The 24,518-nt window shown below is 49.3% G+C and overlaps 1 protein-coding gene across 1 annotated transcript in view; it reads right to left on the minus strand.

The window, feature by feature from the left end:
- PLXNA4 (plexin A4) overlaps nucleotides 1–24,518 on the minus strand; it is a 415,861-nt gene that overhangs the window by 322,489 nt on the left and 68,854 nt on the right. The window contains exon 3 of the mRNA XM_012720772.1: nucleotides 12,992–13,174. Coding sequence (XP_012576226.1) covers nucleotides 12,992–13,174 — 183 coding nt within the window. The remainder of the gene's footprint in view (nucleotides 1–12,991; nucleotides 13,175–24,518) is intronic.

Below are 24,518 nucleotides of genomic sequence, written 5' to 3' on the forward strand. Positions count from 1 at the left end.
GAGTGACTCCAGGCAGCAGCCTTCAAGGCCTTGGAGGGGTTCTACATCGCTTTTCCTTCTGCCAGGAGACCGGCATGGCTCCAACTGCCTCTGTCCCCCGACACACACACACCACACAAACACACCACTGCCCAACCAGAGCATGTGCACACGCGCACACACACCCCACTGCCCAACCAGCGAGCTGGAGGTCACCTTTGTTGTGGTGACCAGAAGAAGCAAGGCTGGGGGTACTGGCTCCCACGACGGAGCGTGAGACTCCTCTCCGCAGCCGATGCGGGCACAGCCCCCCCTCCGCCAACAACCTCCCCATCCGCTTCGATTCAGCGCTGGTTGTTTTCAGGACTGTGCTGGCAGCCTCGGCAACTGCAGGCGAATTGGCGCTCAGTGGGAAGAAGATCCAGCGATAGTAATGAATTGTATTTTTGAAAGGAAGAAAATGGACAAATTCCTTCCGGAAAGAAATCTCAGCTACAAATGTGGGCAATCTTCTATTACCTCTAATTTCTGGATTCATTGTGATGGAATAAACGCTCAAATTGATAAAATGGGTATTTTATGAGGTTATTAATTTTAGGGAAGGATTCTATGATTCAGGCAAAAGATGCACTGGCTTCCTTCAGCAAAGTCACATGTTGTACCCAAGAAGCCATGACCTTTCCACTGGGGAAAGGTGCCCACAGCCCACGTGAAGCAGCCAGGACTACTGCAGCCCTGCAGCCTTGCACCTGCCCAGACCACAGAGGCCCGGTGTTCCCAGGTGCCACAGTGCCAGGCCAAGGTCTAGCCAAGGCCTAAGCTGCTTCTACCCCAGTAAACCTCATAGTATCGGCCCTCCCTGATGGCGCAGCGGGTTAAAGCACGGCACTAAGAAGCTAAAGCCACTTCCGCCCAGTTCGATCCCCGCCTGCCCCTGAGGTGACCACATGGCGCAGCAGACCTCTCCTGACCCGCCTGCTGCTCCCCTCAGCAGTGTACTTTGTCGATCTGCCTGTTCTGCTCTTCACTCGTCTCTGGTGAATCCTCTCGCAGGTCCTGCGCCTCTGGCCTGTACCCCAGTAATGTATGCATAAGTAAATAAATCTTTAAAAAAAAGTTATAAAAAAAATCATAGTATCTAAGAAAGAATCATTTTATAAGTGAGATAAGCAAGTCTGGTATGCCTGGGGAAAGGCCCAGAAGAACTTTAATAATAAAGATTAAGATACCCCAGTTATGCTAATCTGAAGCATTTACAGTAGGGTTATAATTACATAGAACTTTTCCAAAAGTCTGTATACTCATCAGGAGAAATCCCTGGAGAGGAATCCTGTTTCTGGGACACAATCATGGACCCTGCTCTCTGGAGCAAGACAGAATAAAAGGGAAAGAACCCAACAGTCATGGGATCAATGGCAAGGCAGCGGACAGCCCAAGCAAGAGATTTTATTGAGATCTTTAAGAATGAACGGATGCTACCTAACCTTCTTCACGGTATCAAAAATCCAAAGTGTAAAATGTGCATATCGTCCTAGGTAGAATTCTGCCCCAATAAAGCAACTGGCACCTGACACCCCAATGGGCATGTTTTCCTATAGAAACAGCCAGTTAGCTTTAAAACAAACGTAGGAACTTTTAGGCTCTTTTAAAATTTCACACCAAGCGGGTTGAAATCTTAGTGTTTTACTTAGTTCATTGAGCAAAGTAACATACAAGTGTTTCCTTCATCTAAACCTTGTGGTTCCAGAGATAAAGTATGTTTTCCTTTAGAAACAGCCAGTTTGCTTAAGAACAAACTTAGGAACTTTTAGGCTCTTCTGAAATTTCGCACCAAGCGGGTTGAAATCTTAGTATTATACTTAGTTCCCTCAGCAAAGTAACATATAAGTGTCTCCCTCATCTAAACCTTGTGGTTACAGAGTACGGGCAGGGAGAGCTGAAAAGCTGCAAGACTTAGTTTAAAATTTGAGCGCAATAATGACAGCAAGTCCTAACAGGCTTCAGCAGGGTCCTGGTCTCTCCAGCTCCAGTCCCGGCACACACGCTCAAATCCAGCTCCCCTCCCCCAGGAGATGCACGCGGGAGGGAGAGGTGAGCGGTTAAGCAGAAAGGAAATCATCTCCTAGGCCCGGGCAGGGTGGGGAGTCTCTTCCTGTACTCCTTCCCTTCCACACCCCTTGCCTTCAAGGCCTCCTTTCTTCCCCTATAGGAGGGAGAAAACTTCTAGAAGGAGACTCAAAGGAGGTCCCAGCTGAACACCGGGGACTACAGAAAGCGCTGAGAGTGCAGAAGTTTCAGTGACCAGAGACTGCCCAAGGCAGGGAGAGCCTAGGGGGTGGGGGCAGCACCCACTGCTCACGTCCCAGCCAGGCTCATGTGTTCTCTAGGACTGAACTAAGAGGGCAAAGCAGGTCAACAAAGCAGACCTGGGTTCCTGCCAGACTGTGGCAGGGCCACAGGACTGAGGAACAGGGACTCGTAAGCCCCCCAGTAGCACCCTCCACTCCACAACAAGCAGTGGAGACCTAGCACCAGGCCATGCATGGCATCAAGGGGTGGCTTGGGGGCAGAGAGGGGTGACTCTTCATAGACCCACTGTCGATTCTTTTAAAAGAACGGACTTTTTCTCAATTTTACATAAAATCTATGTTGACACGTCTTTCAAGGGGCGTCTCCTTAACCTCCCATCCAGCCACGCAGGTCTCAGGTCACCAAACCTATCAACTGTGGAGCCAGAGCTGCCCGCGGGAGCTGCCCGCGGCTATGAACCCCAAAATCATCAGCAAATGGATCAAGTAACACTTGCAGGTGGATTTTCATAAGTTATAAGTACAATAGAGCAAAGCTTCAATGTCGTTTTGCTCAACATCATTTCCTGATCACCTTGGTAAGAAAAACGATCAATTCCTGGCCGGGTCACTATTGTGGCATCTGCACATTCTCCCCTCGTCTGTGTGGGTTCATTGCAGGGACTCTGGTTTCCTTCCACATCCCAGTGTTGTGCACGTGAGGTTTGTGGTGCTGTCTCACTTGTCCTGGTGTGTGTGTGTGTGCACGTGTGTTCGTTGAGTACATGAGCGGTGCTCCTTGCCATGCAAGGGTGCCCTGTCTGGGGTCGGGCCCCACTTTGTGGCCTGAGCCCCAGGAGTGTTTCCTGCCACCTGTGCCCCTGAACTGAAATAAGCAGGTTAGAAAATGAGTAAATGAACGAATGTAAATGACTGCTGTACGTTAGCAGTGTTGAACACTGGAAGTCTGGCGTTTAGAAATTTGGAGATGTTTGGTGTCCAGAAATCTGTCATAGGAATTTAACGCTCATGGACATCAGTTAACTTTTGGTCAAAACGGCCCATTATATAAACGGTAGTTTTGCTTAAGGCAAAGTCCCCAGAACCTATCAAAGGTAGTAAAATATTAAGTGACTCACTGCACTAAATGTCAACAGGAAGAGAAAGGCAAGAGCTGAATGAGGAAATGTGTGGAAATAGATACAAGACTGAGAACAGCAGGAAGTGCAGTTTAAGGTGGTGAGGGGGGGCACATTTAGAAGAGGTTTGGGGGTCTGGGACAGAGCCTGGTGCTAAACCTGACCAGGAGCCGGAAAGAATGCATCTAATTGGGCCCAGAGCTCCAGTGGGCTTGCAGAACCATTAGGAGCGGCGGCTTAGCAGAACTGCCATCTCCCAATGAGAGCAGGGACCCTGGATGACCTGCACCAGGGAAGTCGTCAAGAACCATGACCACAGTCCCACAGGCTGCTGGGAGAGAGAATTCTAGTGAGAGCACAAAAGACAAAGCCAGGCCTGATGGTTCCAGGCGGCAGGTCGGTGGTAAGTGGGAAAGCACAGCTGGGAAGTCTGTTTCCCAGAAAACCTCCCGCCTCCACCCCATCCACCACCCTCCCTGTGCTGGGGCAGGAGCTGCTCAGCCAGAGAACTAACTGCCTGCTCAACAGGAAGGTAAAGCCAGAGCTGCTGTGGAGGTGGGGCCCCCGCTTTTCTCAGGGACAGCCACTCCCTTGGTGTTTCAATTTAGTTAGGACCCTTAAGGACTCAAAAGGTGGACATCCGGCTGCCCACTGCAGCTGCCCAGCTGGGGTGGAGGCCCTGCCTCCTCTCCTGGTTGGTCCGTTTACACACTTGTCCACAGAGTGGGGATGCAGGAGAAATCTGGATGAGATAAGTTGTTGGGTTTTAAGTTAAAAAGGCAGGGTAGTGAGAATGCAAACTAGTACAACCACTATGGAAAACTGGAGGTTTCTCAAACTGCTAAAAATAGAGTTTCCATGTGACCAAGTAATCCCACTCCTAGGTATCTGCCCAAAGGACACAAAAACACTGATTCAAAAAGACACCTGCACCCCATGTTTATTGCTGATTCATTTACAATAGGAAAGACATGGAATCAACCCAAATGCCTAAAAGTAGATGACTGGATTAAAAAGATGTGGTATATATACACAATGGAATATTACTCAGCAATCAAAAAGATAAACGCATGCCTTTTGCAGCAACATGGATGGAGCTGGAAGGATCATGCGCAGTTAAATAATCCAGAAAGAAAAAGAAAAATACTGGATGGCTTCACTCACAGCAAGAGCATAAAGGGCCAGGGGAGAAAATAATAATAATAATGTACAACTATATATCAGAGACATTTTACAGAGGTGGAGTGGGGAATGGGATCAAAAATGAGGGGTGGGGAGGGAAGTGCACTGGACTATGGTGATGGCACACGGGTGAATTGGTGGGAAGCCCACAGGGTTTACAATATGGATAAAAGGCACACAATGATGTAAAAATAAACTATCATATTATTTTTTAAAAAGTGGCAGGGGGCCACTGTTTTCGTGGCACACTTTATGGAATGATCACCCAAGGGAGCACCCTAAGAATGGGGAACTCAGCTACAACTTTCCCCACTGAGCATGGAGGCCTGAACCAGGGCAGGGACAGAGGGCTTGTAAGGAGGCTGGCCAGGTACAGAGCCAAAGGAGTGCCTCCTCTCACAGCTGTGCAGGTGGGACTTACCCAAGGCCAGAAAGAAAAGCCTCAGGCTGAGCTTGAGGTGCTGTTGTATGATTGAGATGAAGAGCAGGCCCTGGTGAAATCACGTGACTCTGTGCGCTGCTCAACCCCACTCACAGGAGACTGTAACACCCGCAAGGAAATGTTGAGGAGGACATGAGAGACCCAATTTATGTAACGAGCGGTAAACACCTAGACAGACTGGTACCTGCTAGGCATTCTCCACAGGTAGTTTCTGCTCCATCTCTATCGGGCAGCTACAGTTACTCTGAAGGAGCTAGGGGGCTCCCACTGAGCCCAAAGCCATGAGGCGTGGAAGCGTCTCAGCCACGCAGTGGCTACTGACTTACCCAGTCTCCCTCACCCACATCCTAAACCACCCCGTTTCCCCAGCATGAACAGAGCACCTGAGTCTGCTTCCCCTGCTCCCAGGCGTCCCGGTGAGGCTGAGGCAGGCCCTCTGCTTGTTCTGCTCACTGGCTAGATCTTCTAATACACCAGCACTACTGAAACCACAGGAGCCAGAAGCCAGGACTCTGTGCTCAGCCCCTGAGCAGGGTCTGGCCCCTGTCCACACTTCTGAGAGTTAACTTGAAATTAAAGGTACTGTGCCATCTAGGAGGGCGGCACTCAGGGACCACCACTTCTCAGGGACATGCCCACTTCTCAGAGGCCTCCTCTAGTCATTCCTCAAATCCTCAGAGGAAGAGTGAGATTCTTCCAGAAGTCCATCAAAAAGTTCCAAAACACTAAAAACACAAGTACCCTCAAGGAAAGGGTGCCATCTCTCCACAGGTTCCAGAAGCAAGCGAAGCAACAAGAAAACACCAGGCCAGGTCTTCATTAAGGCCTAAAGTCAGACAGGTGATTATACCCAATCGAGAGACTTGACTGAGGGCCGGGGATGCGTTAGGTGCTAAGCAGTCTCGTCCCTAATTAAAGATCTACCCCCAGTACAGCCTGAGACCGAGGAGTACACCCAGGGATAATGCAAGGACTACCAGGGAAAGTAACTACATTAACAAAACAATTGCCTTCAAGTCGTTGACAAGCACCTGCTCCATATAAAATAAGAGAAAAATACAAAGTTTGGTTCAGGTGCCCTCGATGATCTAGAGACAAAGACCCAGTGTGGTAGGCTGCCTCTAATATGGCCCCAAGGCCCCCCATTTCCTGGGGCTCAAGCCCTGCGGAGGCCCTCCCCCCACCCAACCCCTGAGTGTGGGCTGGGCCATGAATGTCTTGAATGAACCCAAGCAAAGGTGATGTTGAGTAACATTAGATTCCTCTCTCTTGCCTCCCGTGTCTGTGAGTTGTCATCATGGAGAAGTCTGAGGACAAGATCTGCCAACAGCACTTAAATGATTTTGGAAGTGGGACCCCAGCCCTGGGGTCCTGGGGTTGACACCTTCAGGGTAGTCTGTGAGCCTCCCTAGGCCAGAGGAGTCAGCTCAGCCAGACTGGGACTCCTGACCCAGTCTATACAATAATAAAGGTCATTGTAAGCCCCTCTGTGACAAATGTAAGTGAGGACAATTTGTTACACGTCAATGGGTAACAAAGACACCTGTGTCCTGGGGACAGGACAGGAGGTGTGGGGTGAATGTCAGAGACTTAAATGGGCTATTTCAAAAGGTGCATGGATGCCTCTAGGAGAAGCCAGAGCACTGTGCCACCACCAGGAGACACACCCACGGCTACCCTCGAGGGGGTCGCTTGAGGGGCCACTTGGGAATCAGCGGGATTGTAAACGGCTTTGAATCAGAGCTTCCGCTGCTGGGCTGGGAGTCAGTCGGCTGTCACTGCCTCCCCATCGAGATGACAGAGGAAGCCCAGGTGATTTCAGGTGATGAGGGCCACTTCCCCAACCCTGACCTGTCCTCACCAAGAGCCCTCCTCGGTACTGACACGATTCTACTCTCCAAACCAGATTCTGGAGATTGGAGCCACCTAACAGGACCCCCACGCAGCTGGGGGCCCACTTCCTCTCCTTGCTGGCTGCCTCCTCCCTCTTCCCCGGGTACATCACGTCTTGCATCCTTTCCCATCTTTGTTGTCTTGGTTACATGGCCGGGCTCCTGATATGCTGCTAGCTTTCATTTTAATGATATGTTCTTGTAAAGCACAATATTTTATTTCAATTGCATGTGTCACTGGATAAATCCCTCCAGCGTGTCTGGCATGTGAGCATCAGCTGACTGCAGGCGGGCGCTCTATGATTTGGGGGTGTTTCACCAGCACTTTCCTCAATTTTAACGTCTTTGCCTTTTAATTTATGTGCAGGATCATTCTATACAAATGTGCATACACACACACACACACGATTCAAACAAGTGGCACATATGTATCAATAAATCTTGAATTGGCAAAGCTCATTTAAAATGATCTGCTCCATTACTAGCAAGGATCATTTGCAAAAGAGAATGATAAGTGTTCCCAAGACAGGATTTTCTGGGCATCTCGAAGAGTGTTTCAAGAAGATGCCTGGGGAAGATGAGTCTGAGTCCTGGCTACTGGCATCAAGCTGGCCTGATGGGTACTGTGATGGGGGCTCAGGAATAATACCTTCCCCTGTCTGCTCAGGCCAGTCTGTGACCCCTTGAGACCCCCCTGGGACATGCAGGGACAAGGGAAGAGCCCACGGGCAGACCAGAGTAGGAAAGGATAGGAAAGCAGTACCAGTGGGGATACACTTTCAGCAAGAAGTTGGCTGAATGAAGGCTTACTACTCATTAAGAATAAAATACGCTCAGAGGACACTGGCCAGCCGAGCTGCTCTGCATACATACCAGGCTCCAGGTAGACAAAAAGGCTCAGAACCCATCAGAGACTGGAAGGAGGTGAAGAGGGACCTGCCCACGATCCCAGGCAAGTTGGCATGAGATGAAATGGGGCTAAAGGCCTGTCTAGCCCCCAGGCTTGTGGGAGTCATGAGACCATTGTATTGAGTTGACCAAGGTTCTTCCAAGTACATTCTATTCTCAAAGAATATTAAACCCTCACTCAACCATCCTCTTAATGTCAGTGTGTGCAGACATGAAGGCAGAGGAAGGAGGAAGCCCCCTGCTACCACACAGGGTCTCCTGTGCCCAGCAACTCCAACGTCAGCACCCCACATGAGCTCACGAGGTGAGGGCTGGACAGTTCTATGCCTGCAAGAACCAAGGGTGGGAAAGGCAAAACCATCACGACAAAAACTCTGAAAAGAAAATGCCCTGATGGTCTTTTTCCAAAAGGAAATTGTTAAAGCATTGATTCTTCAATATTTCTTTTCCTTTCTGCTGGTGTGTCTCGCCACAGGCAGAACAGGCAGCGGCTCTGGTTGTAAAAAAAGAAAAGAAAACTCCTAACATAATAAAGAACTGACTAAAGAACCAAAGACTCGATGGTCCCTTCTTGTCCGGGGTCCCGGCCAGCTGGAGTTCAACACTGTGTCTCCATTGGATTTCCTGATTCCTCACGCCCCCTGCACAGCAGTCCATGGTGTGAGTTTCTTTTTTGTTAAAGTCAGTTCAAATGTCCAGGTGAATTTTTATAAGGAATTCTCAGGTACATGGAGGAAGCTGCACAGAAGAGACCCAGCATAAGGGTCATTCTTATAATACTGGGAGCATGAAGATGGATAATGCTCAGTCCTCTTAAAACTCCTCTCTTCCTAAACCAATCCATTCCATGATTGCAGCTCTGTGCTTTCCTTTCTGTAACAATGAGTCACCACTCCAAGCACCCCAAACCTGTCCAGCCATTGGCTCTGAAACACAAAGCCACCCCTACTGGGATCTTATGAACATCTCTTCTTCTTCTTATTTTATTGTTTTTATCTATTTATAGTTCATAGCTCTTTTTTTTTTTTTTTTTTTGGTCCACCAAGTTTGGATAATGTCCCTTAAAAAGTCTTCCTTGATACAGAGTATGACTCATATTGTTGTCTGTGACTCAAGCATTATACACGTGCGCACACACATATACACCCCACACACATACAACCATGGGCCTTCCTCTACCCCACTTCCATTCTGACTGGTTGCCCTTAACGAGGCTCTACAAGTACATCGATTTCAAAACAGGCTTATGAAAAAAAAAATTAGGAAAATTAAATTGACAGACATGACAATGCCCCCAACGGGTGAGTTGTCTTGGTGTACCACACGGACAGAGCCCAGGCCACGCCAGTGCAGACTGGCATGGAGTGCAATGTGCACAACTACGGTGTGGCTCTGACCCAAGGCATAGCAGGGCCAGCCAGAAGCCTGCTGAACCAACACCCACCAAGTGCTGGCCCCTTAGGTTGAACAGTTAACCAAGCAAAACACCCAGAAAAGATGCAATCACAAAATGAAAGGAGCAATCACACCTCGAGTGGAAGTTTATGATGTTTTGGTTCACAATGAACATTCATCTCTCGCACTAATGTCAGGCAGTAATTCACTGCTGAACAGCAGCCATAAAATATGATCACTTAGTGGTAGGAATTTAAGAGGCAGAGAACGGGAGCGAGTGGAGTTCAGGCCAAAATATTTGAAGTTATTTGTCCTTCCCAGACAACAATGACCTAGTTACCCCAACTTGGGTCAAAGGTTTCCAGATTTATACAGACACCCTAAAAAAAGCAAACCAAGATGATGTTTGCCTTAGGGTTTCCCTGGAGTTGAAATAGACTGTGAGTTCTCTCTAGGGCCCATGTTCCTTCCTGCTGACTGTAGCATTTAGAGGCCACTTTTTTTTTTTTTTAACAACACACACCTCTGACAGTCACCATGAAACAGGCTGCCAAACGAGTTGTAACACACCCACATCAGAAAATAGAAAAGACAACCAAATTGGTAGTTCCCTCACCTCCTTTCCCCCTGCCTCATGTGATGTGTGCACTAAAGGAAGGAAATTGTGGTCATCGGAGGCCAGGTTGTATACATGATGGAGACCCACAACTCTGAAACAAAACAAAACGTTGGTAATTTGGAGGGAGCCCTATGGTCGTTGCTACAGTGGGCTCTGGACTTCTGACTCTCAGCAAGCCCTCAAGCCCCTCCCACACACCTTCTGTCTCAAGTGACTTCTACAAGATGCCTGATACCCACAGTAGATTATGACAGAGCTTGGGGATCCTGCAATGACAGGTACAGTATGATTTCCATTACCTTCTCCCCTGGTTCCAGGCACTCCCAAAATTTTCTACAAAGTCCCCCTGCTCCCCCAGAGTTTTCGAGGCTGGACCTCTGCCCAAAGGGTGAATTTGGTCCTGATAACCTCTGGGAAAAGCAAGACAGAATGATTTCAAGGAAAGGAGGGTGGTGCAGAGTGAGCAGAGCTGGTGGGAAAAATCTATTGTTCAGAAAAAATAAACTGGCCAGTTATGCTTTTTTTATTATTTCAAACAACAGAGTCGGCGGCACAGCCTTCCTTTCCCAACTCAGACTGTCCCCGGGGCCGGCGGTGCTGAGTCTGCAGGCGCAGGAGCGGTGCGCTAGCAAGACTATTAAACAGGCTGCCACTCTGGGTTGGTGAGCAGAAAGTTGGGCTGCCTCGATGGCCGGGTGCTCCCCGGGAGGGGCCAGTTCATTCCTGCCCCCCCAGCCCCCAGTGTGACCTCTGATCTTACCTCTCAAATGTTTATGCTTCTCCAGAGCCACCACAGCACTGGAAATCAAATGTAAAGTCCCAAGTGGCTGAAACAAAGCTGTTCTTCTATAAACTCCCTCCAGAAGCCAAAGATGGGAAATGCCTGTGGTATAGAAAGCCCCCAGTCTCCAGGTCCTGCCAGCCTGGCTGACCTCTGGGGATACCTCAAGTCAGGTTTCAGCCCAGTGCTTGCCTCAGAAGCATTGTCTGTGTGTGTTTCCCTTGTCCGGACTCTTGGGCTGCCCTCAGCCACACTCATGGAGATAAGCTTCCAAGGAGAGAAACAGGCAGCACCCACTGGCCCCCATCCACCCGCTGACCATCAGCACCTGGGTGCAAGTTGACCATGTTGGGTTTATGATGTAGTCACAGCCAGGAAATACATCTTTCCCCCCAAGATAAAGTAGCTCCCTCCTCTATAACAAGCACTGAGCTCTCCATGTTGATTTTAGTGACACCTATTGCAACCAGGCAGACAATGATATACACACCAGAAAATCACCCTCCAGGCTCTACTCAGTTTTGCCAGCAAGTAAATGATCCTCTGACACCTTGTAGGAAGCCCAGTGGATCAGAATCTTCCAGGGCATCAGAGTGAGTTACTTCTCTGTTGGGCTCACCAGAGAAAAGAGTCAGTGAGCCCCTAATTGTCTTGCTGACTTATGTACATGCCCTTGTCTGAACTGTATGTGGGAACACCTTGGGCATAGATCTGAATTCACTCTGCCGGCAAACGAGACTCACTTCATGCTGGAGAGTGAAGCCAACGGCACAACCAACAGAAAAGTCCTCAGCATGCCTGCCTTGGGCTGGTCTACATCACTCTTCCACTAATGTGAACCCCCATTAGCCACAGTGTCAGTCAATTTGGGTTTCTGGCTTCCTAATTCGCCAGAAACTGCATGAGGGAAGAGTAAGGAGAAAGCTGACCAGGACCCTGGGAGCACCCAGGATGAGTAATAATGTCCCCCAGAGGAAGCGCTGGGAAGCCTGGGACAGGAGTCAAGTGGAACAACACACCTATCCCTACAGCATCTTCTCTGGGCACCCATGAAGTCCAGCTCCCTCGGTGAGCGTCATCACCACAACAAAAAGGTAGGCAGTAAGAAAACATTCGATGGTGTTTAATATATTCTTCACAGAGGCAGGGAAAGTGTGAAATGTAATTCTTAAAGATGTATAGACAGTGGTTAAATTATTTGTTAATTGTGCACTTAGGGTGGTATATGGTTAGGTGGTTACCACTTTGAGCAATACTAGTCCTGGAGCATGTAGCCTCATTGTCCTTGCAGGGGCTCCTGGCGATTTGTCAAGGTCCCCAGTTCCAATACGCCCCACACCCACTGCCTCTTCCAGAGAGTTGTGCGAAGTAAACAAAGCAACAATTACCAGGAATGTCATACTAGGATGGAAGAATAAGCACAGCCTTCTAGATTACAGAGAGTATATCCCCCTTGACCATCTTGAGCAAATGTCCAGAATACAGCAAAAAGAAAATAGGGATCGAGACTCAGTCTACAATCAGGCAGTGCTGTATCATATAATCTCCAGAGAAGTCCAAGGGAAACATTGATAAGACAAGCAAGGCCTCCATATGAAGTCACTCAATTTTCCCTGGGAAGAGACTATAACAGCATGGTTTCAGCCAACAGAAAACAGGACCTACTGCCTACAGTCTTTGAAAGACTTTAAATCTAGTCAAGGGGGGCTCCTCTGGGCCAGATGGGAGTGGTAGCCCATCTCCCACAGAGTGAGAGACTAGTCTTGGATGGACTGGTGTCTTCCAAAGGCCACTGTTACCCAGTGCTCTAAAACCAGCAAGCCCCTGGAGAATAAGGAGGAATTACATGTCCCCATCACACCATTCAACAATTTCTGAGCTCCCACAACATCCATGGGTTCACAGTCCCATGATTTGGCTTTAAACCCCATTAGCAACTAGCAGGTCTATACTTTCCTCCATCTGCTTCCCTGAATGGGTTCCAGGAGGATTCAGCCAGAAGGCTTAAAGCATCCCTTGCCCTGCCAGCCTCCCCCTATGACACAGACCTAATAAAGCCCTTGCATAGGGCACATGTCCAAGTTGGACAGACTGTCATCTAGATGGCCTCGAGACTGAGTGACACCCAGTCACTGGGGAAAAGGAGAATCCACACCACCCCTCCCATCATTCTCACAACTCTCTTCATGAAGGTGAGAAGGGCCAAGGTCACCATTCATGATTTCAAAGTCAACATGTCTCCTCGGCTCAAACCTGTATCACTTGCCCTCCAAACCCAAAGCTCTTGAGCAACATGAGATAAAATCCATCCCAGTGGAGACAGACTATCTTTACAATAAACCGAATGACAGCATGGTGTTCCTACCTTCTTCAGCTTGCCACTTTTGGTGCCCACGAAGGCCAGAGAGTGGTTCTTGTAGACGTATGCGATGACCGAGGTCATGCGGTCCCTGTCCTCTGTGAAGACAGGAATCCCACGCACCATCTCGGACACTCCCAGGGGGGCATTCATATCCAGGCCACAGAAGTTATCGTCAATGGTTAGGAGCTGAAAGTAATATAGGAAAAACATTAGGGGGAAGCATTAGGCATTTGGCAGAGATGATGTGTTCAGAAACTAAAGAACTAGAAGGATGGACATTAGAGATGGACATCTGGCAAAATCCCTCCCTTTTTTGTACATGAAAAACTCAACTCCAGAGTAACTAGATGACCTGTCAACAGCCTCTTAAGTTGAAGGGCCATGGCCAAAAAATAAAATCACACATTCTAGTCTCCCCTTCATCATACCGCATGGTCTCTCTGCTCCTCCTCAAACCCCTCTGGGTGCCATCTCGGCAGCTTGGATTACACAACATCACCATCACACTGAATAGTGTCCTGAACCAACATCCATGCGACTCCACACAGGTGTAAGAGGGATGTGGTTTCACATCTATACACTTACTGTGGCTCAGGCATGCAGATGAGGACTCGAAGACATAGAAGAGAGAACTCGAAACATTAATACATGAATGACAATATCACAACAGAAGCATGTACAAATAATCATCTGTAGAAAAGAGAGCTGTGAGAGATAGAAGATTGACCAATAAAGTCAAAGAACCAGAGTGCCGCCTCACTATGCCGATCCCAGGCTCCCTGAATCTTTCAAAGTATCACAAAGAGAGGCAGACAAGGCCTTGCCACACCTGGGCCTGCATTTCCCAAAGTGGGTTCTGTGGAACCCAAGCCCCCCAACACAATCCCATAAAATGGCTCCTTGGACAAACAACTTGTGAAAACATAGTACATTCTAACATTCTTTAAGGGATTCATAATCCTTAGTAACAGGAAAGGCCTGAAAGGTCTTTAAGAAATATGTTTAACATTCTCACAACCTTCCCCAAACATTTTATTCTCTGAGCTCCTTGCAACACAAACAGCTATTAACATTCCTTATAAGGGGTATTCCCCAAATTGAACCAAGCCTTGTTCCTGACTCCAGGATGATATTCTAAGTTGGGAACCCACAAGAAAAGTCTTCGGGACTGTCCCCAATAGTATTTCAGGGTATATCTACCCATTTGTTTTCAGACTGACATGCTCTCTCTGTTTATTTTCAAGCCTCAGATCTCAAAGGCAGAAGGTTCTAGCTGGGCCCTAGTGTTGGGGACTAGGATCCATCCTGATTAAGGATGGATGAAGAGTCACAATCACCAAGGCTCCCCACCAAGCCCTTTCAGTTTGGCACAGGCTTTTCCCAGGCCATAGGTACCCACACTGGATTCTCCCTTTCGCAAAAAACTGTGTGGCCTTCAAATCATTATTCTGTCTTCTCGTGCTTTTTATATTCCACTCTATAAAGATGAAGGAAACAGCCCCTGCGTTTTGATGGGCCCCCATAAAGCCTGTAGAGCTCTTGCCTATAAATGTCTTTGGACTTTTCAGAGAAAGGAGTGAAATAAAATACAAGGTGTCACTTTTTTAAAGCCTTCCATCTGGCCAGCTGGTAGGCAGGCGCTTGCCAGCGAGCTGTATGCAAGTGTCCAGTGCTGAGCTTTCTGGGGCTTCAGAGGTTTCTTGGCTCCCTTCCCAAGGGGGTGGGGACAGGCAATATCCATCTCAGCACACACAACGTGCTGAGCCTCTGAAGTCTCTCTCTGACCTCTCCCCTCCTTATCTGGCCATCAGGCCAGAGCTGGGCAGTGTCAGGCCTGGGTGGCCACATGCAGAACAGATGTCTGCCCCATGCCTTTGATCGCCTCTGGCTTTTCTTGCAAGATCTGGTTCTAACAGCCCAGACCAAACATAACCGCCACCCACCCCCAACACCTCTTGGTGTCAGAGTTAGAGGGAATTTTTAAGGTCTAGTCTGATTGTTATTGTTTTTTCCTAAAATGAGGAAAATAGGAAAGGGCACAGGGGCGGAAAAGAGTGGATGGACTGAAAAGAGGAAGAAAAATCCAGATACAGGTTTCCTCTGCTAGTTGAAACTACAGCATTCCAATGAAAACTTTCCTAAGCCAAAGTGGCGTAGAGTGAAGAAGCTATTACCATTCATTTATGTGGAAATCTTCTGAGTGTTCCCAGCTCCAAAAAACAATCTACCAAATGTGTCCAATACCATGCAAAACTAAAATAACATTAACACAGTGAAAGCAGGAAGAATTTGATAAAGACAGGGCTGTTATAAAGCATTTCCTGGGGAAGAAGCCTGGTGGGGCTAACCTTACTCTGGAGCGGGGGGGAGGGAGTGGGCAGGGAGAGGGGGCTACTGCTTCTATGAAGGATTCCTACAAAACAAACATTGAAAGCTTTTTGACTTTTCCTGCATAAGCGAAGTGGACGTCAATGTAGGTCTTTCATAAAAACAAAATGGCATAATGCAAGCTTTTGGAAAGTAGGAGTGCCTGCGAAAGGAAGGAAGCTGATGCCTTCTACCTGCTGGAGAGAACCACAGGATTCCTAAGACATTTGATGTTCCTGCCTCTGATTCACAGGGAGGCCGCACCCCTGGCTTTCTCTGCCCTAAGCTCTGCTGCAGAGACCTCTCCATCAGCAAATGCATCTTGACTCTTAGGATCCGTTTTGCCCAGGAGATGAGGCTGATGAATGTTTGCTCTGCAGAAAGGGAAACTGAGGCTGGGATCAAGGCTGTCCATCTGTCAGTCTCCCACCTGCCCTGACACCAGTACAGACTGGTTGAGCCCAGGAAGTGCTCATCTCCAGAATGGTGCTTCTGAGTGGCCAGAAACCAAAGACCACTCTTCTCCTTGACTGGGCGTAAACCAGGCAGACAAACAGATGACCACCTACAGAAAGACAGTGAGCCTTGGCCCTCCCTGGTGACACAGCGGGTTAAAGTACAGCACTGAGAATCTAAAAAGCCACTTCCGCATGAGTTCGATTCCCGCCTGCCCCAGAGGTGACCACATGGTGCGGCAGACCTCTCCTGACCCACCCGCTGCTCCCCTCAGCAGTGTACTTTGTCGATCTGCCTGTTCTGCTCCCCACTCTGTCTCTGGTGAAGCCTCTCACTGCCCCTGAGCCTCTGGCCTGCACCCCAGTTCTGTATGCACAAATAAATAGATCTTTAAAAAAAAAAGAAAGTGAGCCCTGGGCCAATGGCTTTGTAGGTTCTTTGCTTGTCCATACACAGCAGGTCAGAGTTGTGCACAGCAAGGGGCCAGGAGGAAAGTTTTCATGGAGGGAAGCGAGGACAGTCCAGCCTCAAGGTTGGCAGCCTGGGAGGCCCCCTCGGGCTGCGGGTCTGGGCCTCCCCGCCTCTACCTGTCAGTCATCCCATATGGTCACTTCATGGTGTTGTCACCAGGCTCAAACGAGGCAACGCCTGCAGCTGGGGCAGCCAGGTAGCTTACTCCTAGGCTCTCCGGTACCTCAATTTCTCCCTCTGAATGGGGCACCTGATGAAGAAGGTATAATCAAGGCCCTTGACTAGGAGCAGCCCAGGTCTGGGTGGCTGTTGAGGTACCCAGCTGTGCCATGAGGTCGACTCACTCTGTTTGCTAAAAGCCAGGGCAGTGGGGAGAGGTTTTTAACACTAAAGTAGTGGAAAGAAAACAGCATTTGGGGTTCAGATAGAAAGCTCAGCTCTTACTGGGTATATAGTATGGCACAGGCCCTCCCTGTTCTCTGAAACTCATCCTTGACGGTAAAATTGCAAGACGGGATGTCATGAGGACCAGGTGAGTCAACAGGTGTGAAGGGACCAGGTAAGTGGAAAGCACTTCAAAGTCAATGTTATTCCATGCTAGTATTTTTTTTTTAAGATTTATTTATGTGTGCACACAGAGCTGGGGCAGGGGCCAGAGGTGCAGGGGCCGTGAGAGGAATCACCACGGACAGAGTGGGGAGCAGAACAGGCAGATGGACGAAGTACACTGCTAAGGGGAGCAGCAGGGAGACAGGAGAGGTCTGCCACGCCATGTGGTCACCTCCGGGCGGGGACTGAACTCATGCTGCAGTGGCTTCAGCTTCTCAGTGCTGTGCTTTAACCCGCTGCGCCACCAGGGAGGGCCCACCATTCTAATATTTTTAATGGAAATCCTACCTGCAACTGTGGCTGCAGCAGGCTCCCTGACCAGAGCACAACCTCCGAGGACATTACCCCCCATCGGAGCTGCAAGCACAGGGTAGTTACAGGGCCAAGAGGAGGAGGAAGCGGGGTCCTGCAGGACCGCAGAGGCCAAGGCATATAGAGAGCAGATGCCAAGGTCATGTGGTCCCTGGTAGAGGAGGTTAATTGGCGAGAGCTCTGACGGGTGAGGCTGGCATGGATTCCTGAGCACCCTAGGCAATGCAGAAGGACAGCGTCTGCTCTGGCCCTGGCCAAGCTCTCCCCTGAGCCCTATTAACAGCAAGATCAGAGCAGCAGCCAGAGATTCCAAGAAGGGATTTATTCTGTTACAATCAGGAGCCTGGCCTCCCCTCTGCTTCCTGCTACTTTACACATACCCACATGAGCTATGACCACTGTAATAAAAGTTTATTTTTTAAAGAGTGACTTCATTCTTGCAAAGGAAAGACATTAGGGCCTGGTGCATGGGGATACAGATTGTACCTCCATGGCAACCTGTGAGCTGATCTGGAAGCCTGTCACATCTTCTGGGGTCCCCTTTGCCCAATCAGCAGTATCCCAAATCTGCTTTCCATAAATGTCCTCACTGGATGCATGGTTACAGAGTGAGACTAGTTCATGGTTCCAGGGACCATGAACCCAGGGGAGGGGCTGCATTTTGCAGATTTTTTGTATACTTAGCATAGTTCTTAATTAAGAAATACATATTAGATGGATGACCAGTGACTAAAAGATGGATGGCTGCATGGAAAGAAGGAAAGGTGGATGGATGGATGGATGGTGAAATGGATGGAAGGATGGGTGGTTGGATGGAGGAATGGATGGAAGGATGGAAAGATAAGATGGTGGGTGGATGGATGGATGGATGGGTGGATGGTAGATGAATGAATCAATCACTGGATTGCTGGTAGGTAGACCAGATGAATAAATAAAATCCTGAGTTTCACAGCAGCATACACAGTAGAACTAGCTAGAATACCCAAGTTAGAACCCCACCTCTGCCACTTCATGGGTGACCCTAGGCAAGTCTGTGAAACTCACCCTGCCTCAGCTTACCAAGGATAGAGCAGAGGTGATAACACCAGCATATACTTCATAGTGCTGTGATAAGGATCAAAAGATTTAATACACGCAGGACAATGTTTGGCATTTAGTAAGTGCTATGGTAAGTGCATACTGTTTTTCATCTAGACAATCCAGGTAACCTTTGTGAGCTTTAGCATCTTTGGGGAAATTCATAGCATCTCCCTTAGAGGGCATTATCAAGATGAAAGGGGTTAATATTAACAGGGTGAAAGAGCAGAGGTCCCACAGTGCACTGGTCTGTGGTGATGCCACACAGGTGAAATGGTGGTGGGAAGCCCATGGGGATTACAACTGGGATGAAAAAATGCACAGAATGAAGAATGATGTAAAAAGATAAATAAAAATAAAAAAATTAATGGATTGCATCTGCAAAAAAAAAAGAAAGAAAGAGCAGAGATATGGCTTCCTAACAATCCATCAGGTCGGTGAGGTGAATGAAGGAGCAGGGGTGTAGAAGGCAGTCTAAGATGAAGAGGCACTTTACTAGAAATGCGGCTTCTGTTCACTAGAAATGCAGTTTCTAGGCCCACCCCAGGCCTGAACCCGGGGGTGGGACGCAGATCGGCATGGACACCCTCCCAGCTCATCCTGCCATAGGTTAAGGTTTGACAAGCGCTGATGGGATCACCATGGAGACCCCTTCCCCACTGAGGGCACAAGGCCTGGTCCATGCCTGGCTCTCCCAGGAGCCTGTGGAATGGTGCCGGTGCTGGTGGCACAGGGAGCCAGAACTGACACTCGCAATTACAATCTAATAGCTTCCCGCGCTTCCCTCGCGCACAGCCGCAAAGGTTACCGTGCAATTACGATCACTACATACAAATGACAGCGCAGTTACGGTTACTTTACCAATTACAGGGAGATTGCTCCCACTCTGCAGAGACTGGCACTCTGAAGAGCTCCACCATCTCCATGGAAAGGGGATTTTACATGCTGCCACCACCCTCCCTGTGCAGTCTCTCCTGGCTGCAGGGCAGAGGCCACCCCAGCACCCCAAAAGTGTCTGGTGGTCTCAGTGGAGACTCACAGAGAAAGACTGAGGAACGGGGCTGGCCTGGGAGACAGTGTGGACACTCACAGAGCCAACTGAGACCCCCCAAAGCTCACACCCTGGAGACACACTCCTAAGGAGCCACCATCACCCCGACTGACCCCCCCTTGCGAGCCAATCACCCTAAAGTCTACAGGTGATGGGAGGGTGGGGGGCTGGTCCTGAAATCACCCACTGACCTGACCCTGGCCTGCTTCCTGACAGCACCTCCCTGCTGAGTTGAGCGGTCTCAGTCTGGCCCTCGGTGGCCCCAACTTTGCAGAACCCCCAACACTGAGTCCTTATTATGGAAAGGTCAGAACCAAGCCAGAGCTCAGTGGTCCAGATGCAGAGCTAATGAGGTGGAGGTCACCGGTCGATTCCCCTGTGGGCCAATTAGTTTAGCTCTAGGACACAATCTCTTCACAGCCACAGGCTGTGCCTCTCACCCCGGGCATCCACTGTTTACAAATATCCCAAACAGATCCAAAAATGGCCGAGCAGGTGAGCAAGCCAAGCTGGTGGGACGCATTCGCCCCTCCCACGGAGTGCATCTGTCGGCTGCTCCAAGCTGCGGTCTCTGAGCCGGGATAGACGAGGCAAGGTCAGGTCCGACCCTCCCATCGCTCAGAAGCAGCTCCTGGACCTGCAGAGTCTTTCCACCCAGGAGCAAACCAGAGCTCCTGCCCTTCCTGCATGCAAAAGTAGTGTCCCGCTAGGTAGGTGTCCCGAGCTCCCCTGCTCTTAGTCCCAAAGCTGGGAGAACACACCATGAAGGTGATGGGGGGAAGATGGGAAGATCTCAAGCTCACCCCGAGGGGTCTTTAGTTTGGCCTGTTTCCAATAAACTTTCCATCTCTTCAATTACTGGAACTCCCTGCTTTCTCTAGGGGAAACTGAGGCAGCACATGAAGACAACTATTCACTGTTCATCATTCATGAATTTTCTAAAAACCTTTTGGGAGGACCTACTGGCACCAAAGCCAGGTGAGGACCCGACCAGCTGAAGCAATGAAAATGTTTTGGTTTCTTTCTTTCTTATACAGACCTGCAGGTCAGGCCCTACCTGTCCTGCTTCAGCCAGGTGCCTGATGCTGGGTTGGACACAGCCACTGATGCCCCCAGAGGCTGACAGGCCTGGAAACGCAGAGCACTGAGTTCTTATTTCTCTGGCCAGGACTGTGCAAGGTCTTACTTTCACAATATGTTCCAAAGATGGAAAACCACACAAGGTCTTCAAATCTAACAGCTCTTTTTAGGGAAGAGGGAAATTGAGGCCTAAGAGTGAAACAAACCCTAGCAATCTGCCAAGAAATGGGAAGAGGGGGTGCCAGATCCCAAAATCTCCAGCAAAAAAAAAAACCTCTCAGGGTCTCTGTGGTGGCACAAAGGGTTAAAGCACAGCACTATGAAGCTCTCCACAGCCTCTGTAGCACGAGTGTGATGCCCAGCCAGGGAGCTGACCCATATGGTGCAGCAGACCTCTCCTGTCTCGCCCACTGCTCCCCTCAGCAGTGTACTTTGTCGATCTGCCTATTCTGCTCCCCACTCTGTCTCTGGTGAATCCTCTGACCGCCCCTGCACCTCTGGCCTGTACCCCAGTTCTGTACGCATAAACAAATAAATCCTTTTAAAAAAAAAGTTCTAAAAAGAAACACAAGTGAGGAGAAGGAGACAGAAACCTGTGAGGTGACTGCTGAGGTCTTTCAAGTCCCTGAATTTCTTCCCATGAATTAATCACCCATATGGACAAGAACAGGGTACTGACCGCAGCAGACCTCACTGGAAAGGGGCTACCTGTGAATTATGCATGCGGGATTTCTTTTTCAAGGGCGGTATTGATTGAATAAGCTGTAGTAACTCACATCTCAATACCAACGCCAGTCGGAAAGCTCTGCTGTGGAGAAGGTAATTATCACCTGCTTGCAGGCGCCATATCGCCAAGAGGGCTGCTGACCTGTAACCTGTGCATCAATGAACCTGGCTCAGGTGGCCAAAATGCATCTACCCCTCCAGATGACTCTGCTCCCCCCGTCGATGGCAGGGCAAGAGGTAAGCACGGAGTCCTTGGGGAGGTGGAGCCTCTTGGGGAGCAGGCTTAGGCTGAATCTCGCTGGAAAGCCCATTACCCATTAAAGAGTCCTGGGCACGCAAGAGCTCCTAGCTAACAAAGAAATCAGACGAGCCAGACGATACAACCCTCTGATGGACATCACTGCTCTCAACTTCCCTCTCTTTCATGATTCTAATTCTCCCCTGGGGGTCTGCCTACAACCCATGCGCGCCCTAGTGGGTTGCAATCTCTTGAGAGCCAGAGAAACACAACCTCTGGTGAGGGTTGACCTCAATCCCGGAAACTCCCCTCCCTACTCCCAGCCAGCCAAGAACACAAATGAGGAAAGAGAAGTGGGGAAGGCGGCCCCACACTTAGTTACCAACGCATTATCCTAGAATGATTCTTCATTGTATCTGTTTCAATGAGATTGGAGAGAAAATGAATGTGTGCAGAGAAAGAGAAGGGGAGCCAGCCAGCCACAGCACAATAATCTAGTTAGACAAACATGCATTGAAGGGACTTAGGGAAAGTGTCTTATGGTTGGCAAAACAACCCAACACATTACAGCCAAGGATCCCAAGAACCCAGTGCCCGACTGTGAAGCATCTCAAAAGCAGAGATGGGGGTGCCAAAAACCAGAAAGGAAGGTTTCAGTGTTTTGGGAGGTCCGTGTGTGTGTGCATGGCTTGTGATGTGAACATTCGTTGAGTTCATGCACTTACCTGCCTACAGAATAGTGAAAGTGATTTTAGAAAAGCCAAGCTTTTTTTCTTTCTTTTTTTTTTTTTCTATGTACTCATTTTGATCATTCTGAATGTATTGTAAAACTGCCAGGGGCCAGTCCTACCGGATATCTAAGTGGTCATTCACTCCCCACGATAACAAGCCATTCTTCTAATAGGCAACTAATGCCACTAATTTGAGCTGCTTTCCCAAGGGAGGGGCATTAAGCCAAGTGTACTCTGCAGGCCTGGCTGTAATAACATCACGCACCAGAGATGCACCCTCCTCGGGGCTGCTGAGTGTGATAGGGAGTGAAAGCACTCCCCCAGCTCAGGACCCCCAACAGTTGAACTCATGACCTTCTGCTCATTCCCTCAGCTGCTGGGAGTCCAGCTTCTTCCCTCTGACAAGCAGAAAGGGTGTGACACCATGCCCAGCCCCCTAGGCCAGTCTAGCAAGAGAAACAGGACACAAACACCACTGGCCCAGTAAGCAAATGGTCACCACCACGCTGGAACTGCTTCAGTAGCAGCGTTAGGGGGGAAAGGATGTCCTGAACGAACTCTGCAGATGCAAGTTTTGTGCACTCCATCCCCTACTCCAGTCACTGGAACTACAACTCCCAGCAATACCAAAGGGAGAACTGGGAGGACCCAAGGGTGGAGCTAAGCAGCCATTTTGGGACTTTGGGGGACATATATATGAGGGAGTCATGTTAGGCTCTGTCTCTCTCCCTGGGCTACGTGGCTGGTGGCTGGTCACTTGGCTCTTGAGGACAGAGCTATCAGTGTGCTGCCAGAGTTCCAGGTCAGCAGGACTGGGAGGACACTCTAATTAACTTGTATCTCTCTCTCTCCCTGGGTTGTTCCTTTTTTTTCAGCCTTTGTAAATAAACCCATTATTGACCCTTTTTGTGTGTGCCTGCAGGACAATTAAATCTTAAGCACGCAGGTGGTGACCTGTAAGAGCAGGACCCCTGGAAAACTCAGGGGAGGGTTCTCAGCATTGGGACTGGCAAAGGCAAACCCCAGTTGGGTGCTACCCTCCGGCTTTTATACCTTAGCTTCAGAGGTCCCCTGTGGCCACCTTTCAAGGGCAGAAAATTCCTGCCCAGGCCTACCCATCCCACGCTCCCGCTCCCTTCTCAATCCCCGGCACACAACTACCATGGCAGGGACCAGGCCACAGTGATTAACTTTGTGTGCTTTCCGGCGGGTACTGGGGAGCAGGGGCCCCGCCTGCCAGGCTGAAGGATGGCGTAGGTCATTTCTCGTTAGAGGGAATAAATTTTATTAGGCCCACTCTTGTCACCATGCGTCTTCCCCTCTTGCTCCTCAGGCCCGTGTGCAGGTCTGGATAATGTTGCCTGCATGTGGGATAAATCAGCCGAGCAAATCCCATTATATTTTGGAACCCTGACAGAGACGCAGTAATGACAGCGAGACTGGAGAAGACGGGGGGCTTTCTTCTCTCCCGCTGGTGCACTTTTGTAAATGCATATGGCATGTGGGGGCTAATCCAGTAAGGAAAAAAATGTCAATTGAGAGACCAGTTGGAAGACTGCCTTCATTGTCTTTTTTTCTTCTCTCCACTAACTTTGTTAATGAAAAGAAGCAAGTGCTTTGTGCCAGTGTGCAGGTATTCCCTGTGCCTAGCAAACACCCAGTGACCCTGAAGGCAACAGCAGAGGGGCTGGCTGGAAAGGTAGCCTCTCCTTCAAATGCCTTCACCCTGCATTCAGCACATGTACTGGTAAGTACCTTAAACATAACACCCAGTTCGGCACACCCAGATGACTCAGAAGCATCTACTAATGGAGAAAAGAATGTCCATATGACAGCAATAGTCTGTCCCATCAGTAGTGACCAAAGATGATTAGACAGGATGGTCTCTGAAGACATTTAAGGACCCTACAAATACAAGGTGCTCTGTGTCTCTTGTTATTCATTAATGTTGATGTGTTTCTCCTTAGAAACCTCGGCACTATTGAAGGGATGCTATTTTGTCTCCTCCTTCTTGAAGACCAAATGTATAACTCAAAGCATAAATGAAATTGCTCACCAGCCTGGGGTCAGCTCACGAGCTGGGACTGGCTGAGACCCAGAGGCGCCTGCTCTCAGGCCAGCAGCCCAGTCATGGTGCACTAGGGAGGAGAGAATTGCAGGCCAGGCCCAGAAATGCAGCTCTGGGTTGTTAAGTGGAGCTGGCGGGCATGCTGGTTGAATGACAGGCAGGGTGAGAGATTTCACTGCTGCAGCTGCTGAGTGTGGTAGGTATCATGAGGGAGAACCAGTCACAGAAAGAGAGAACCTGAGAGGTGACAGGCACAGTCTCTGTGAGATGCTGAGACATGACAGAAGAGCAACAGGTAGAAATGAAGGGAGCAATGGAGATCAAGAGACATGACGAGACATCAG

The sequence above is a fragment of the Condylura cristata genome, unplaced genomic scaffold (assembly GCF_000260355.1).
Source record: "Condylura cristata isolate star-nosed mole 26May11 unplaced genomic scaffold, ConCri1.0 scaffold00005, whole genome shotgun sequence".
NCBI lineage: Eukaryota > Metazoa > Chordata > Mammalia > Eulipotyphla > Talpidae > Condylura > Condylura cristata.